General features: G+C 45.9%; 2 protein-coding genes and 1 long non-coding RNA gene across 3 annotated transcripts in view; 1 reads left to right on the forward strand and 2 right to left on the reverse strand.

Annotated features, from left to right (window-relative positions):
• Positions 1–18366, reverse strand: part of LOC130267547 (uncharacterized) — a 48888-nt gene extending 30522 nt beyond the window's left edge. Inside the window, exon 1 of the mRNA XM_056517495.1 lies at positions 16699–18366. Coding sequence (XP_056373470.1) covers positions 16699–17090 — 392 coding nt within the window. The 5' untranslated portion in view covers positions 17091–18366. The remainder of the gene's footprint in view (positions 1–16698) is intronic.
• LOC130267551 (uncharacterized) lies at positions 47–2738 on the forward strand. Its single transcript, XR_008843211.1, has 2 exons — positions 47–1542; positions 2165–2738. It is a non-coding gene; the product is annotated as an uncharacterized LOC130267551 (long non-coding RNA).
• Positions 12399–13152, reverse strand: LOC130267531 (histone H2B 1.1-like). Its single transcript, XM_056517477.1, has one exon. The coding sequence runs from the start codon at positions 13005–13007 to the stop codon at positions 12627–12629; it is 381 nt and encodes a 126-aa protein (XP_056373452.1). The 5' UTR covers positions 13008–13152; the 3' UTR covers positions 12399–12626.
• Positions 18367–19095: the final 729 nt, after the last annotated feature.

Below are 19095 nucleotides of genomic sequence, written 5' to 3' on the forward strand. Positions count from 1 at the left end.
CGTCCGGAGCTGCTATTGGCTGACACAGAGGAACAGGCCCCGCCCCATCCCGTCTGGACCCGGCCGAAGTTCCGCTACAACCTTGTGCTTCCCTGCCCGGGATAAAATATCTTTACCGGCTAGAACCGGACAGGAGAGATCCCCTTCTCCGTGTCTTCCTCCTCCCCAACATCCCCCCTAACGGTTTATACCCGTCATTATCGGATGTGCCGGGGAGGAGCCGGGAGGAGGCCCCGGGATCTCCGCCACAGTCTTCCCGATCTGCACATCACTGTGTATCCGGGAATATAAATCTGCTGCTGGGGATCGTTCCTTCTATTCCCGGCACCGGTCACCATCACACGGATCTTTACTACAACATCTACCGTCCAGGAAGCTGATTGCACGATGCGGAGACGGCCTGGAGCTGCTGAGAGCCCCGGAGGGTAACACAGGCGGCGCCTCCGCTCACTGCTGGCTCACTGTCCGGTTATATAGATATAATACGGACAACGTGTCCATTTACTGACCCGGAGATGATGGGGGGAGTTGTCTACAAGTAGATGTGATGACTGTTCTCTCCTTCATCTTCCTTACAGCTGCCCGACCCATAACACCCGCAGATGTCTCCTCATGTCTGCAGAGAGCACTTGGCCCGGGTGCGGGGGGGGAGGAGGAGGATTTGGACCTAGAGCTGGGGCTCCTACCCCTGGGGATATTCTCTCACATCCCGGCTGTGCAGGAGGTCAGGGGGAAGGGGATACAGATTCTCCATGATGGGGAATTATGTGATCTCCCTGTTGTTATTCTTTGTAATCTCCAACGTGTTTTGAAGCCACCGGGCAGGAGCTGTCACAGCTGATCCGGCTTCGGGGAGTGTTCGGGCCGGGAACTGAGGAAGGAGATGCCGCAGTTATAAGATCTGATCCGGTCCTCGACTGAAGCTCTGGAAGTAGAAGTGGTCGGGTCGGAGGATCGTGTCCGGGCTGCTCAGCGGTGAGAAAGGAGACAGTGATAGCGGGAACCGGCGAGGACAGAGCGGAGGGAGCGGAGAGCAGTGACGGGGTCAGAGGGGCTGAAGATGGAAGGAGAAGAACAAAGAAGTCAGAATCCTGATCCAGATACAAGAGACTCCGTATTCTCTGTAGGATCCTTCCCCCTCACAGAATGTCTTCTATCCCCAGATCCCTCGTCTGTTAAGTGATGACCCCGAGGATCCTATTGTGATTTCTCTCACAGATTATCTCCATTACAGGACCTGCTTGTACATTACCAGGATGACATCGGGGATTCATATATTGGTTGTATATATGGTCCTGATAACAGAGAACATTATACCTGGGAGAGAAAGCCCCATCCCGGCCGCTGCACTGATACTTCCATGTCATATTTGTATTCCACACAACAATTGTATGAAGCCAGCCCGCCTGCTGAATCCCAGCTCCTGTGCTCGGGAAAGGTGGAGAGCCGCACAGCAAGCATCAGACTGCCGACATCCAAGAGGAACTCCAGCCCGGGCGGACAATAACATCTCTTCTTCTTTATTATCTTCTAATTAATAATGTAATAAAATATTATGTTTACCTCATACAATGCACGGAATGATAATGTATCATATTAATATAAATGGTTTATATAGATAACAATGTGAATTCATACAAATGTAACAGGCTTAGTCCACAAACTAGACTCCACCCTACAGGTTCGGAACGGGATATAACACGGTATAAGTATAACCATAAATCTTCCTGTCTCTGATAGAATGATGTCATTTATACTTCCATTGTAAATGTGCAGAGGGACCGATGACGTCACGGCCCATGTACATTAGGGACATGTCACCTACTGTGTTACAGAATGTCCGTGTCATGTATTATATAGATGACACCAGACCCACAGCCCATCCACAACGGGGTAACATTATAAAGTAATAAATTCTTTGTTTTGTGCAGTCTCTCCAGGACCAACACATCTTATTCACTCTTTATGATGGACTCCTGTCTGTTAGTTTCCACGTTGATACATTAGTTATTTATTCATTTGTTTATTCTTATTAATACATTGTTGTTACATTGTATACTTTTGTAATTCCCCTTCCTGCTCTCAACGAGACTTCTCAGGAGAATTAGGGGTTAATGAGCAGAGACTGTAATAGAGTAATACATTTTTATTTTTATATACACAGGTTGTCATTGAATACAACTATTGGTGATCGGGACTAAACCGCGTAGATTCCATTCCTACCACAAGTGCAGAGACCTGCCCAGTATTATCATAAGGTGTCTGAACAGTAGGTCCCAGTTCACACATGAGATCGCGGCTGCACTGTCATCTCTTGCCAGGTTTCCCCGGTCAGGGGCCGGAGGTCTCTGATAGAATTTCCCTTCCTTGGAAAAGATTCATCCTGAGCTTTTCTGTTATTAGCGCTATATTCACAAGGACAAGCGTTATATCCAGATCTGCTAGATAGGATAAGGTCACATTCAAGTATTTGTTTAGAGAAGCCGAAGACTTTGTCAGTGACGGGAATCTCCTCCCCGGTATACAGGCTCCGATACATGTATCTCTATGGGGTTTATTTGGTTAACCTTCTGTTTAATGCAAATTAGAATCGAATCCTTAATTGAATTACTAGGTAACCGCGTAATAACAGGAAACCACAGAATTGTCGGGAACCTGATAATCACCAATGTAATTGCTGTTAATTGACACAAGATGTCGCTGTTGTACAATGAATGGAATAAAGAACTAGAACTGTGCGGCGAGTAGATGGCGCTATATTTATTAAAACAGTATAAATCCTTACAGTTACAGTTTATACAGATCAGATACATTGTGTTACAATAGTGACACCTGCTGGTGAGAGATTTGTATTCTAATCTTTACATGTTACCAAAGTGTAACGTCGAATATTTATATTTTCTCAGGTTCTAATTGAGACACAAATAGATACAACGATAGATGGTGACTAAGACTTGTAATAACAACACAACAAGTTCAGCTGCTCTTATATCTGGTATAGGATAATCAGGGGTGGAAGAGTCTAGAATATATACATACATCTGCATTGTGCTTGATATAACAAAACATAATAATAAAGTGATGTAATATAGAAGAGCTTGTATATTAGGATGTGGAGTTACAGATTTCCAGTCTCCAAGGTGATGAATTATGTGATCTCCTTGTTGGAGCTGCGGGGCAGGAGCTGTCACCTCTGATCGGGCTCCGGGGAGTGTTCGGGCCGCCAGGAGAGAAGAGAGATGCCGCAATATAATCCGGGGAGAAAGAGGAGAAAGGGGAAAGTGATAGAGAGAACGGGGATAAAGTCACCATTATACTTATATATGACATGTCTAATAGACGTGTTGGGCGCATATATTCGCAATGCGAATATTTATCTTGAATATTTGCATTTTTCTTTTTTTTGTGATATCACAGTGATCATCCCTCCCTGCTTCAAGCTTATGGTTTAAACAAGGCTCCAATACTCGTTACAGTGTCAGACATTCACATATGGGCCTATGAGACTGATCATGTTTGCTGAAGATCACGCGATATTGTGCATGTTAATTTTATGGCGCATAGTAAAAAAAAGGCCGCAAATTGTACGAATATTTGTCAATATATTAGCGAAATATCGCGAATTCTAATGTGGCCTATTCCACTCAATGTCTATGAGAGAAAATGCCATATATCGGCCTCTATTCCGGACACTGTTTGGGGCCGTGTACCCCTCATTCCCCCGAGGAGTCCGGGGAATATTGGTCTTTATATAGGAAAGTGTTTTATTTCTTTTCTGTTTAGTTTTTTCTTCCAGTATCAGCTGGAGGACTATGAACCCTGCGCTGCTGTTAGTTATCGGGGTGAAAGGTCACAGGAGGATTGTGTCCTCTATGGAAAGGGTTCAGGTCTTTTATTAGGACAGATTTTGTTACGTTCATTGTTCTTGTTAAGATCCTGATAGATGGGGAATTATTTATCATATATTGGGGGTACAGTCCACATAAAACATAGGCCGCTCTTTTTCTGTAATTTCTTATAGATAGAAACTGACGTGAATTCCTCCGGTCTGACCCCAGATCACGTGGGGTTATACATTTTTAGTGGCGGCTGCAACACTGGGAAACACTGATCCACACCCGCGGGTCCTTAGGAGATCTTCAGGTAGGTTACACTTTTATCCCCAGAATAACTTGGAGCATTGATCAGAATATTGGATTAATTTGTCTATGAAGTTGCGACTTTTTGCTCAGGGAATAGTATAATTTAATGCGGAAGATTTTTTTTAGCCCGTATCAGAAACCTAAAACTAATAATCATAAATCTAGAATATATAATAGTTATTCTGAAATAAGAAGTATAAATGACTGTTATCATTTAGTTTAAAGCTCCATAGGGTCTTCTTGTCTCTTATACAGAATGGGCAGCAGGAGGCCGCGGCTGTAACACAATGACCTGTCCCTGCTGCACAAGTCATATGGGAGATATCTGTTGTATTATTGTCATTTTTTTTTTAAATAATACATTATTAATTTATTATATATATCTGCAAGAGATCGCCCAGTGTGAACCCTGATCTTGCGGTTGTTTTACAATCCATTTTATTCCGCTGCACATCCAATCAGACAAGGGCATCTAGAGGTCAGCAGCTTTCCTTCCTACACACAGTCAGGAAAGGGACTAGAGAGGCCGCCGAATTCCTTCTTCTATACAAAATTGTTCTGCCATTTGTAAGTCGGCTAGATCTTTACATATATTCCACATTGAACGGGGATTGGCCGATTAAGTCACATGCTCTGTTCTAACAAATCCAATAATTCTTCCCCATAACTGTCAATCTCAATCACCAATTAGAATGATTTCTATAATTGACAGAGATCAGAGGAAAGTATCTGTCTATTGGCCAGAACCGAGCATGTGACATCATCATGTGACTTCATCATCCAATCCCCATTCAGTTGTGGAATATTTAAACCTCTGCTAGTATTAAAAAAAAAAGTCAGAATAATTTTGTATAGCACCTCTGTGTAATGTAATTAAAAATAATATAATTTAATAATAAATAGTATTAAAAAAATCCCATATGTATATAAAAGGAATCAAGGACGCAGTTGGTCATTGGTGTCCCTGGGGGCCCCATGTGCTGAAACTCTGCAGGCGGCTGCCCTCAATTCACATTTTGTCAGCAGTAGTCATAAGCTGTTCTATTCACTGACAGCAGTAGTCATAAGTAGTTCTATTCACTGACAGCAGTAGTCATAAGCAGTTCTATTCACTGACAGCAGTAGTCATAAGCAGTTCTATTCACTGACAGCAGTAGTCATAAGCAGTTCTATTCACTGACAGCAGTAGTCATAAGCAGTTCTATTCACTGACAGCAGTAGTCATAAGCTGTTCTATTCACTGACAGCAGTAGTCATAAGCTGTTCTATTCACTGACAGCAGTAGTCATAAGTAGTTCTATTCACTGACAGCAGTAGTCATAAGCAGTTCTATTCACTGACAGCAGTAGTCATAAGCTGTTCTATTCACTGACAGCAGTAGTCATAAGCTGTTCTATTCACTGACAGCAGTAGTCATAAGATGTTCTATTCACTGACAGCAGTAGTCATAAGCAGTTCTATTCACTGACTGCAGTAGTTATAAGCTGTTCTATTCACTGACAGCAGTAGTCATAAGCTGTTCTATTCACTGACAGTAGTCATAAGCTGTTCTATTCACTGACAGTAGTCATAAGCTGTTCTATTCACTGACAGCAGTAGTCATAAGTTGTTCTATTCACTGACAGCAGTAGTCATAAGTAGTTCTATTCACTGACAGCAGTAGTCATAAGTATTTCTATTCACTGACAGCAGTAGTCATAAGCAGTTCTATTCACTGACAGCAGTAGTCATAAGCTGTTCTATTCACTGACAGCAGTAGTCATAAGTAGTTCTATTCACTGACAGCATTAGTCATAAGCAGTTCTATTCACTGACAGCAGTAGTCATAAGCTGTTCTATTCACTGACAGCAGTAGTCATAAGATGTTCTATTCACTGACAGTAGTAATAAGCGGTTCTATTCACTGACAGCAGTAGTCATAAGATGTTCTATTCACTGACAGCAGTAGTCATCAGCAGTTCTATTCACTGACAGCAGTAGTCATAAGATGTTCTATTCACTGACAGCAGTAGTCATAAGCAGTTCTATTCACTGACTGCAGTAGTTATAAGCTGTTCTATTCACTGACAGCAGTAGTCATAAGCTGTTCTATTCACTGACAGTAGTCATAAGCTGTTCTATTCACTGACAGTAGTCATAAGCTGTTCTATTCACTGACAGCAGTAGTCATAAGTATTTCTATTCACTGACAGCTTTTTTTTTTTATACAGTTTGTCATTACACTAAATGTAAATCGAGATTTTCCTAGCTTGTGACGGAAAATATTAGTTATATGAAGACAGGAGGCGAGTATCTTATGCATTATTCTTTCTTTAATAATGCCCATAGCAGAATTTTCAGTATTCAATTCAATATAAAAGAAAAAACTACAACTCCCAGCAGTCCCAGGGCCACAGCGGCCACTCCCCGCCTTTAGCCACTATATAAGGAACTGCCCAGTATGGATCCTCCTCTTTCTGAATGCGAAACACCGCCGCACAGGAACCCAAAACTGCATCCGGACCTATCCATCGCCACTCAAATCCACGACCAGCCGATCCACCACAGTAGCTTTCGGAGACAATCCGGACAACCTGGCCAGCGAAGGCCGAACTTCATCCCAACGGGGACTGTAGAGAACCCAAACAGTCTGCAACAAACAGGTCAGCCTCCTTCCGGAAAACACTCAACATGCTCAATATCCTGCAAAGAAAACAAAGAATCGTAATAGGGTTGGGTAAGGGAGGGAAGATACTCGCCTCCTGTCTTCATATAACTAATATTTTCCGTCACAAAATAGGAAAATCTCGATTTATATATCAGACAGGAGGCTCATATCTTATGCAAGTTCAAAGCTTAAACTATAAGAACAAAATAAATATATAAGTTATCCGACCACCATATTATAAAACCGACATGGAGACATGCTCCTCCGGTCTGAAGTAAAAATGGCGAAACGTGGTCTCTGACGACCAATCCGCTGCCATCAACAGGTCAGTGAGGGAGCCCCCCGACGTAACTATCTTAGTAGCCATCGCCCCTCTGGAAGAATGCGCTCCAAAGAGGGAAACGTCTATACCAGCCATCTCCATGGCGGCGCGTACCCACCGCGCCAGGGTAGCGGACGAGACTGGATGATGAGGCCTGACATACGAAACCAGGAGCTGAGAAAAGGCCGGAGAGCGTAAGTTGGAAGTTTGCGTTTCATAAGCCTGTAGGCAACGCACAACACACAATCGAGGATGCGCGGGAAAATAAGGGTAAAAAACTGAATGAATACCCGTCTTTGTCCTTCGGACCACTGAGAACCTGACCCCCTGAGGCGAAAATTGACGCCTAGAAATGTCCAGGGCCTTTACGTCCGAGACTCTTTTAATGGAAACCAGACATAAAAGGACCGTAAGTTTGTAAGACAAAAGCTTTAATGACAAAGCCTCATTGTCCTCCCACCTGGCAAACATCTCCAGCAAGCTGGAAACATCCCAAGTGGACTGATACCTAGGACAGGGCGGTCGCCTAAATTTAATGCCCCGTAAGAGCCTACATACCAGGGGGTGTTTGCCAATCGGCAAAGCGTCCACCGGATAATGGTAAGCCGAAATGGCCGATCGGTACACATTGATGGAACTGTAGGACTTACCAGACTCAAAAGAGTCCGCCAGATAATTTACCACCATTGCTACAGGTGCTTGTACGGGATCAACCTGTCGTTGATCACACCAACGTATCCAGAGTCTCCAGGCTGATCGATATGCCGATCGAGTCCCGGGGGCCCAGGCCAGGGCGAGGAGGTTCCTAGCCCATTCCGAAAGGTCGCGGTCCGTGTCGGGCACCCCGAAACCAACCATGCTAGGAGAGTTAGGCTGCCGTCCGCTACCAGAGGGTGGAGACCCCTGGTCGGATTGGAGAGGATCTGCGGAAAAAGAGGGAGCAGTCTGGGGCAATCCACTGCCATCTCCAGAGCAATCGGAAACCATGGTTGCATCGGCCACCAGGGGGTGATCAACACAACCGTAGCCTTCTTGTTCGCTATCTGTATGAGAACTTTGGGGATCATCGAAAACGGGGGAAACGCATGGTGTGTCTCCCCCGTCCAAGATTGTCGGAAGGCGTCTACTGCTGACGCCTCCGGGTCCGGCCTCCAGCTGAAGAATCGCGGTAGCTGGTGGTTGAGGCGGGACGCAAATAGATCCACGCCCAACGGACCCCAAAGCAGCTCCAATTGCAGGAAAACTAAACGATCCAGACGCCAGTCGCTGGAATCCAAGAGATAGCGGGAATTCCAATCTGCTACTGTATTGGAAATCCCCGGAATGTACTCCGCCATAGGGATAATATTGCGGGAGAGGCAGAAGTGCCAAAAATCCTTGGCAATATCCGCCAGGATCCTGGACCTGGTGCCCCCCAAGCGGTTGATGTACTGCACCGCTGCAATATTGTCCATGCGTAATAATACGCAGCAATTGGAAGTTTCTGGCAAAAAACTCCGGACGGCGAACAACGCCGCCAGCATTTCCAATGCATTGATGTGTAGGAGAGATTCCTCGATGGACCAGCTCCCTCCTGTAGAAGCAATGCCGAAGCGAGCGCCCCAGCCTCTCAGACTTGCGTCCGACTCTATGATGGCGTCCGGACAAGAGTTAAAGATTGTCTTGCCGTTCCACTCGACGGCATGGCGAAGCCACCACTGCAATTCTGCCCTGGCTTCTACCGAGAGGGACACCTCGTCTGCGTATCTGAGACCCTGACGCAGATGAAGGATTTTGAGCCTCTGGAGGGCCCTGTAATGGAGAGGGGCCGGAAATATGGCTTGAATGGAGGCCGCTAGAAGGCCCACCAGCCGGGCAAGTACCCGTAACGATAGGAAGCCTTTGCGTAGCAACGCTCTGATCTCCTTGCGTATGAGGGCCAATTTTGCTCTGGGCAAACGGAGAACGGCCTGATTGGTGTCCACCAAGAAGCCTAAAAATTCCAGTTCCTGAGCTGGGATGAGAATCGATTTCTCTTGGTTGATCAAGAAGCCCAGCCCTTCCAACAGAGATATCGTCCACCTCATGTGCTGGTAGGCCTGTGCTTTGGAGCGAGTCATGATAAGGAGGTCGTCTAGATAGATGATCAGACGCACCCCCCTGCTTCTTAGGGACGCCACCACTGGTTTCAGGAGTTTGGTGAAACACCACGGGGCGGACGATAGACAGAAAGGAAGGCACGTAAATTGCCACATTCGATCTCTCCATAGGAAGCGAAGAAGTTGTTGCGAAGAAGGATGCATGGGGATGGTGAGATAGGCGTCCTTTAAGTCCACCTTTACCAACCAGTCCTCCGGTTGAAGAAGGTCTCGAAGGCAATGTATGCCCTCCATTTTGAAATGTCGATAAGCGACATGCTGGTTCAGGTCTCGAAGATTTATCACGGGGCGATAGCCGCCCCCTTTCTTCTTTACAAGGAAGAGGTTGCTGATAAACCCCGGGGAAGAAGGATCGACCTCCACCACTGCCTGTTTGGACACCAGGTCCTCTATTTCGTTGTCTATGAGAGCAACGTTGCGCTTTGCAAATCTGATAGGGGGCGGAATCACGCCCATTTCTGGTAAGGACAGAAGTTCTATGTGGAAACCTCTTATAGTCGTTAGTATCCACGCGTCTGCCGTAATCTCAGACCAAGCGTGGGTAAAATGTATCAGTCGTCCCCCCACAGGTATGTGTGAAAGTGGAGTGCGTGGAACACTTACCGGTATATGGACGAGATCGGGGGTAACCTCTGTTTCCACGTCCGCGCCACGTTCTACCACGGGGTGGGAAAAATGGCGCTGGCTGCGCCACTGACACGGTGTATGGAGGGGGAGCCTGAGGGTATTGTGGTGGAGCAGTTGCCCTGACATAGGGTCTGTAGGTGGAAGTGCGGCCGGCAGATCAGCCCCTACTTCTGCCGGCACGGGGAAAAATCTTGTTTGTTTCAGATTTTTTTAATGAAGTTCGGGCTTTATCTAGACTGTTGAATAGCCCCACAAACTTATTGATGTCTTTTACTAAGGTGTCTCCAAACAGCATACCCTCTGCTGCTGGACCTGGCTCGGATTCGGCTAGGTGGGCCAGTTGCGGATCAAGCCGTATGAGAATGGAGCGTCTGCGCTCAATAGAGCAAGCGGTGTTGGCGCTGCCCACCAGACAAATGGCCCTCTGGGCCCACCCACGAAGCTGGGTCAAATCGACAGGTTGGTCTGTCGTCGCTGCCTGTTCAGACAAATTTAATATTTTTGTAAGAGGACCAAGTAGGTCCAGAATGCGGTCCTGGATGGTCCTAAAAGACCGATCAATCCCCTTCTTGGGGAATTTGCCCGACTTCATCAAATATTTGGATAAAATGGGATCTATCTCTGGGGTTGATACCACTTTTTTAGGAATAAATGGTCGTGGGCACTCTGCCCTGAGTTTGTTGCCATTGGTCCTTTCAAGTGACCTGCGTGCCCAGAACTCTACGTACTGGGACACATGGGGCAACGGGGTCCAATCCCCAGAACGGGGGTGGGATATGGCATCAGGGTGTAAAAGTGGTTCTCCCAGGGTATCTAGAATGGCTTCGCCCTGAGATTCAGGATTGGCGTCATTATTGAGCGCCGATGTCCCAGCATCCTCGTCAGCAAAGTCAGACTCTGAGACCTCAGTCTCACCCGACTCATCGGATGAATCCTCATCCGGGGAATCTACATAAGAGTCGGGTTTTGCCCGCCTGGCGGACTTATGCCTCTTTGGTAACTCCCTGAGGCCCAGGGGTTGGGAAGAGTCAGAGGGATGCGTGGGGTGGCAGTCCGTGGGGGGAGCTGCCTGGAGCATATTATTTGCTTCCCCTGCCGGGGAGTCAGGGGCCGCCATGGTATGCTTCCGTTTGTGCGAAACTTTACCCTTTTTTACAGGCGGCTCACCGCTGTGGGACAGCGGTATAGGGGTGAGGGATAGAACTGGATGTGATCTAGAGGGTGCCACGGCAGACGCCAGAGCAGCCTGGACCGATTTGTTTATGAGATCCTGAATTTGTGAGTCACTCAAAAATTGCGCCGTATCTAACGCCAGTTCATCACCCCTATTGGAAGTGGAAGAGAATGAGACGTGAGATGAGACGCGGCCCGCGCTGAGGAAGATCCGCCCCTAGCCCGCGCGCGCAAAAGAGCGCAGCAGAAGGAAGAAGAAGGAGGAAAAAATGGCGTCGCCAGAAGATGGCGTACACCAGGTAGGAACAAAATAGAGGGTCCAGGGGAAAAAAACGGGGTAGCGCCCAGCGCCACCGCGAACTACCGATAGAGACCGGTAACCCAGAAAGAAAAACAGAAAACAATAAGAATAATAATGATAGAAAAGTATACAGGAAAAACAGAGATATATGCAGCCGGTAGAGGAGAGTCTCCACCAGGCCAAAGTGTAAAACTCCTATATACTATATCTAAGACAATATACATATATATATATATATATATATATATATATATATATATATATATATATATATCACAATACTTATCTGTGTAACGTCTGCCATGAGCAGAAAGAAAGAGGAGGATCCATACTGGGCAGTCCCTTATATAGTGGCTAAAGGCGGGGAGTGGCCGCTGTGGCCCTGGGACTGCTGGGAGTTGTAGTTTTTTCTTTTATATTGAATTGAATACTGAAAATTCTGCTATGGGCATTATTAAAGAAAGAATAATGCATAAGATATGAGCCTCCTGTCTGATATATAACTACTGATGATCAGGACTGAACAGTGTAGAACCATCACCACCGCCTGTGCAGAGGCCAGTATATATCATCTCAGGTGTATAATACATCTCTATAATGTGGAATATATGACCCCAGTAGTGCACATGAATCCCCTGTGTCATACGGGTAATGTACAAGCAGTTCATATAATGGAGATATTATGTGAGTTACAAATTACAATAGGATCCTGGAGACCATCAGTTATTAGAATAGGGATCCGGAGATAGAATAGGGACACTGTTATCGCTGAGGATGATGGGGATGATTGTCAACTACATTACAGTCTGGACAATTGAGATGTTCAGTCCTTGAGAAAGGCTCAAATAATCGACGTAACCTGTGACAGCAGTAATTACATCTGTAACGACGTTCAGCACCGAAGTAGTTGACAGCACCTCCACCAACTGTTCTGGGACCACATAGTCGGGGCAGGAGGCACTAGGACCCAGCGCTCTGCAGGGAAGACCTCACCCCTGGGCGCTGTCCAGTAATATCAGTGACCCTCGTATTCTACAGCCAAAGGGGACAAATCTGGGGACAAGTTCTGCTTCACTGCGACTCGGCTTCTACGGACTAAAGTGCATAGAACAGTTCTGATGTAGACAATATATACAGTATAAAGCGGCTGCACTGATAGAATATCAGCCACAAATATAACAAGGATAATTCTAGCAGATAGAAGCCCCAGCTCTATTATAGACAATGTGGCGGCTCTTAGAAGAGCCTTTGGGGTGACAGCAGGAGGCGGAGCAGGTTACTTGGCGCTGGTGTACTTGGTGACGGCCTTGGTGCCCTCGGACACGGCGTGCTTGGCCAGCTCTCCAGGCAGCAGCAGGCGCACGGCGGTCTGGATCTCCCGGGAGGTGATGGTGGAGCGCTTGTTGTAGTGAGCCAGGCGGGAGGCTTCCCCTGCGATGCGCTCGAAGATATCGTTGACAAAGGAGTTCATGATGCCCATGGCCTTGGAGGAGATGCCGGTGTCAGGGTGGACCTGCTTGAGCACCTTGTACACGTAGATGGCATAGCTTTCCTTCCTGGTCTTCCTCCGCTTCTTGCCGTCCTTCTTCTGAGTCTTGGTCACGGCTTTCTTAGAGCCCTTCTTAGGCGCTGGTGCAGACTTGGCGGGATCAGACATGATGGTTCAGGATAGTGAAATATTCTCCTAGAGAACAGAGATCAGTAATGATGAGAACAATATCTGCCGATCCTTTTATTTTGTCACATTCTAATTTAGGCGGCTAAAGAGCTGGCTCCCTATTGGTGGGGAGGAGGGGGCGTGGTCTCACTATCATCTTTCCTTATTCCCCATTGGCTGCTGTATTTGCCGCTGAATATTGGATTTGTATCTGACCAATCACAGAGGCTCCTTCCTTCTCCATCCGGGTATAATAGGTGACGCAGAGCGGGGCTCCATACCGTCTCGTCTGTACAGTGAGCAATAGACATGTCTGGAAGAGGAAAGCAAGGAGGGAAGGTTCGGGCCAAGGCAAAGACCCGCTCATCCCGGGCAGGACTCCAGTTCCCTGTCGGTCGTGTGCACAGGCTCCTCCGCAAAGGGAACTACGCCGAGAGGGTGGGCGCCGGTGCTCCGGTCTACCTGGCCGCTGTGCTGGAGTATTTAACCGCTGAGATCCTGGAATTGGCCGGTAATGCCGCCCGGGACAACAAGAAGACCCGCATCATCCCCCGTCACCTGCAGCTGGCCGTGCGCAATGACGAGGAGCTGAACAAGCTGCTGGGTGGGGTGACCATCGCCCAGGGAGGCGTCCTGCCCAACATCCAGGCCGTGCTGCTGCCCAAGAAGACCGAGAGCAGCAAAGCGGCCAAGAGCAAGTGATCAACGCTTATCCCAGATCATCCCGAACACCAAAGGCTCTTCTAAGAGCCACCACATTGTCTCCTACAGAGCTGGCGCCGCTGATCTCGGGTGTGATAGTGTTATTATTATTGGGCTGTTATGTGGTTTATAAGAACATCCTGCATATCTGCTTCATGACACATAAGGTGTTGGTTGTGCAGAGATGTCATAAGGGTTAAGAGGATTTATTTTATCACATCAGATTAATGTCAGATGGACACAGATCTCTGAGCGACCGCCGATCACTAACCGCGGGCATCACCCAGCGCCGCCTCAGTGATCGGCTTCACATCGTCCCTTGGGTGGAGAGGAGTTTATTGCTCTCAGACACAGCCGTCCTGCAGATATCTTCTATTTCAGAGTAATAATGTTTTCTAATGAACACGTTACTAAACCCTTATTTATCAATGAAATGTGGATGAGGTCACTGGTTGTATACAGTAATAATCGCCCTAGGGAGACATCACGTGGTATTACATGGGGGAGGGGAGAGCGGGAATTTCATAATCCCCAAAGACAATGATCACCGATCATCGGGGGCTATAGAGCCGATGTCTCGTATGAATTTCCCGCTATCGCTGTGTTCCAGCTTCTAATGTGAATATTCCCCAAAATCTAGAGAATTATCATGAAAACTGATTCTACCAGCGGTAACAGAGAATATTCCCTATAAATAACATCTACGAGAAATCCAGAATAATGAGGCGGGAAAGAAAAGTCTCCGGATGTTGTCGCTGCAGACGGGCAGATAGCGATCAGATGGAATTCTCTAGAATATTGTGCGGATGACTCGGGCAGTATTGTAGGGTGTGAACACTGCAGATCACCAGGACCCTGCACTCTCTCTAGGATTCTCTCCGGTCACAGCGGATTATATCCCCGGATCTCTCGTCTATTATCTGATTATACTGAGGAGTAATATAGAGGAACCGCAAGTATCTACAATATAATAAAGCCGCAGCCGCTCATCACATCAGTTCTGTGTGAACAGCTCCATTATTAATAGACCTGCAGGGCGCCCATCTGTAGGGGGTTGTGCACTTAATGGGCGCCCTGAGGTGCTATAGGGTGAAGACTCATCTATCCAGATAGCGGGATATAGATCGCTGCGTCTACCGGATACGATCAGATCTGTATCTGCTAAAACACGGACTCTCTATGGAGGTTTATAGTTATATGGTGGGGGAAGGGAGTAATGTAATCTGGAGGAGAGGAAGAATACTGTAGATGGTGAGAGTAGTGATAATACCGAGGAAGATGAGGGCAGTAGTCAGAACACTCGGGAGATCTCCAGGTAGATATACAGACAGTTAAAGCGGGAAATACCCACAGACGGATCAGTATCGAACAACCCCTTAACGACGCAGGACGTATATTTACGTCCTGCGCCGGCTCCCGCGATATGAAGCGGGATCGCGCCGCGATCCCGCATCATATCGCGTCGGTCCCGGCGCTAATCAACGGCCGGGACCCGCGGCTAATACCACACATCGCCGATCGCGGCGATGTGCGGTATTAACCCTTTAGAAGCGGCGGTCAAAGCTGACCGCCGCTTCTAAAGTGAAAGTGAAAGTGACCCGGCTGCTCAGTCGGGCTGTTCGGGACCGCCGCGGTGAAATCGCGGCGTCCCGAACAGCTGATCGGACACCGGGAGGGCCCTTACCTGCCTCCTCGGTGTCCGATCGACGAATGACTGCTCCGTGCCTGAGATCCAGGCAGGAGCAGTCAAGCGCCGATAATGCTGATCACAGGCGTGTTAATGCACGCCAGTGATCAGCATTAGAGATCAGTGTGTGCAGTGTTATAGGTCCCTATGGGACCTATAACACTGCAAAAAAAATGTAAAAAAAAAGTGTTAATAAAGGTCATTTAACCCCTTCCCTAATAAAAGTTTGAATCACCCCCCTTTTCCCATAAAAAAAATAAAACAGTGTAAAAAAAATAAAAAATAAACATATGTGGTATCGCCGCGTGCATAAATGTCCAAACTATAAAAATATATCATTAATTAAGCCGTACGGTCAATGGCGTACGCGCAAAAAAATTCCAAAGTCCAAAAAAGCGTATTTTGGTCACTTTTTATATCATTAAAAAATGAATAAAAAGTGATCAAAAAGTCCGATCAAAACAAAAATCATACCGATAAAAACTTCAGATCACGGCGCAAAAAATGAGTCCTCATACCGCCCCGTACGTGGAAAAATAAAAAAGTTATAGGGGTCAGAAGATGACATTTTTAAACGTATAAATTTTCCTGCATGTAGTTATGATTTTTTCCAGAAGTGCCACAAAATCAAACCTATATAAGTAGGGTATCATTTTAACCGTATGGACCTACAGAATAATGATAAGGTGTAATTTTTACCGAAATATGCACTGCGTAGAAACGAAAGCCCCCAAAAGTTACAAAATGGTGTGTTTTTTTCGATTTTGTCGCACAATGATTTTTTTTTCCGTTTCGCCGTGCATTTTTGGGTAAAATGACTAATGTCACTGCAAAGTAGAATTGGCGACGCAAAAAATAAGCCATAATATGGATTTTTAGGTGGAAAATTGAAAGGGTTATGATTTTTAAAAGGTAAGGAGGAAAAAACGAAAGTGCAAAAACGGAAAAACCCTGAGTCCTTAAGGGGTTAAGGGCAGATTATGTCAGGTGTTTCGCCGATCCGTCGGCCAAGATAATAAGCACCGCCCGGACATGGTGGGAGATGTAGGATCTCTGGATTATGTGCTTTATAATCCCCATCACAGTAAACATCAGTCTCCGATCACAGAAAATATAAAATGGAGAATAGGGAAAATACAAACCGCAACCATCAAAGCACAAACACCGACCACTCATTAGAGAAGACATCACAAGGAATTGTAGCCTTTCCATAGAACATGTGGGCGGCTCTGAGAAGAGCCTTTGGGTTGATGTGATGGAGCCGAGTAGAAGCAGAATTAACCTCCGAAGCCGTAGAGAGTGCGGCCCTGGCGCTTGAGGGCGTACACCACGTCCATAGCGGTGACGGTCTTCCTCTTGGCGTGCTCGGTGTAGGTGACGGCGTCACGGATGACGTTCTCCAGGAAGACTTTCAGGACACCGCGAGTCTCTTCATAGATGAGGCCGGAGATGCGCTTCACACCTCCCCTGCGAGCTAGACGGCGGATGGCAGGCTTGGTGATGCCCTGGATGTTATCCCGGAGCACCTTCCTGTGCCGCTTGGCTCCGCCCTTACCGAGACCTTTCCCTCCTTTACCGCGTCCAGACATCTTCTCTATGTAGCGAGTAGACTGCAAGATACTGAGTGCGGCCGAGTCCGGCTTATATAGCACATGGGCGGACCTGAAAGAAAACTGGAACAAAGATGACATCATCCAGGGCGTTTCTTATAACCACATTTACATTCCTGACCCTCCCCCCTTTCCGTTGATTGGCTGAACACGAGACAAGAAGGTTTTGAATTTCCCGCCCATTCCAAAACGTTTGCTGCATTTTTCCGATTCTAAATAATCAGTTTTTTTTCTTACCGCGATTCTCCCCAACATTCTAGAGAAGAGCAGTCGTCATTGTACCGAGCGGGAATGGTGATCGGGCAGGTGTGTGAGCTGTATGTTACACACATGGGAGAGGATCAATAGCAGCACAATAATCTGTCAGGTGTATAATGTGTGTGCGGGGAGCAGCAGATGGCAGAACAAATCTTGTGAATGGATCGATCACTCGGGCAGCATTACCAGGTCTACAGGACTGCTCACCCCCGGGCACCAAGACTCTGCACACATTGTACGACATTATATGGAGCCCCGATATGTGCAATGAGAGTGACCGAGAATAATCGTCCGAGAGCCTGATCCCACGTGTTAATACCATAAAAACAAATAAACCCATCAATTCTCAGGATGAATAACACCATGTGTACAACCAGTTAACGAAAGAGTTAAATGTACCTCCAAATTTGGGTAAATCAATAACTTCCTTAAATCACATCTATCCATAGAGATCGTCTATTTATCACAGCAGTATAAATCCTTACAGTTACAGTTTATACAGATCAGATACATTGTGTTACAATAGCGACACCTGGTGGTGAGAGCTTTGTATTATACTCTTTACATGTTACCAAATTGTAACAAGTAATATTTCCCAGGTGCTGACACAAGTTACAGAGATACAAATAGATACAACTATGGATGTTGACTAAGACTTACACCCCCTGCTTATTCTATACCAGATATAAGAGCAGCTGAAATTGTTGTGCTGTTATTGTAAGAGTCTGTAAGATGATCAGGAACAAATAAATACATCTGCATTGTGCTTGATATAACAAAACATAATAATAAAGTGATGTAATATAGAAGAGTTTGTATATTAGGATGTGGAGTTACAGATTTTCCATCTCCCAGATCCTGAATTATGTGATCTCCTTGTTGGAGTTGTGGGGCAGGAGCTGTGGATTTATAGTGTTTTGTTTAGTTTTTTAATTTAATCCATAATTACATTAATACCCATAAAATCTAATTATGAATTAAATTATTTAATTGTTCACTATTGATGCATCCACTAGTTATTGATCATTAATACATTGATTAATTATTATGGTTGTAAATATTTATAAATTGTATGATCCATGTAAAAGGTGGATATCATGGGGGATAGAGATGAGCGAACTTACAGTAAATTTGATTTGTCACAAACTTCTCAGCTCGGCGGTTGCTGACTTTTCCTGCATAAATTAGTTCAGCTTTCCAGTGCTCCGGTGGGCTGGAAAAGGTGGATACAGTCCTAGGAAAGAGTCTCCTAGGACTGTATCCACCTTTTCCAGCCCACGGGAGCACCTGAATGCTGAACTAATTTATGCAGGAAAAGTCATCAACTGCCGAGCCGAGAAGTTTGTGACAAATCAAATTTACTGTAAGTTCGCTCATCTCTAATGGGGGGATATTAATGAATTCGTGTTGTGGAAAGTTATTTGTGTAGACTGATTTTTCAGCAGTGTTTTTTGGCGCAAGGTGTTAAAAAAAAGGAGTTACTGGAAGATATTTCATTTGCGCAATAGTTACCAAAGTGTGGTCCAGGCTTACTTAGGTTTTTGACTTTTCAAAGAACTTTGCCCTCAAAATTTGTGACTTTTAGAAAAGACTTTGGTTTCTGAGCTATTCGGTTTGTCACACAATAAAAGCACAAAAAGTGACTGCGCCTGGCAACTTGCTACAAAAGGAAACAAAAAGAAAATCCAAATAACTTGATAAATCCCCCCACCCCATGTTCCTTACATATCATATTATGTCATTATATCATATTATATCATGTTAATCCAGGGATCCCTCTAGTGGTGTAGAGTAATAGTGCAGCAAGTTTTTCTTAGATATCAAGAACATG

This window comes from Hyla sarda, chromosome 4 (assembly GCF_029499605.1).
Source record: "Hyla sarda isolate aHylSar1 chromosome 4, aHylSar1.hap1, whole genome shotgun sequence".
Classification (NCBI taxonomy): Eukaryota; Metazoa; Chordata; class Amphibia; order Anura; family Hylidae; genus Hyla; species Hyla sarda.

Excerpts from the sequence above, each read along its gene's own strand:
- LOC130267531 (XM_056517477.1), bottom strand. The coding sequence starts at position 13,007 with ATGTCTGATCCCGCCAAGTCTGCACCAGCGCCTAAGAAGGGCTCTAAG.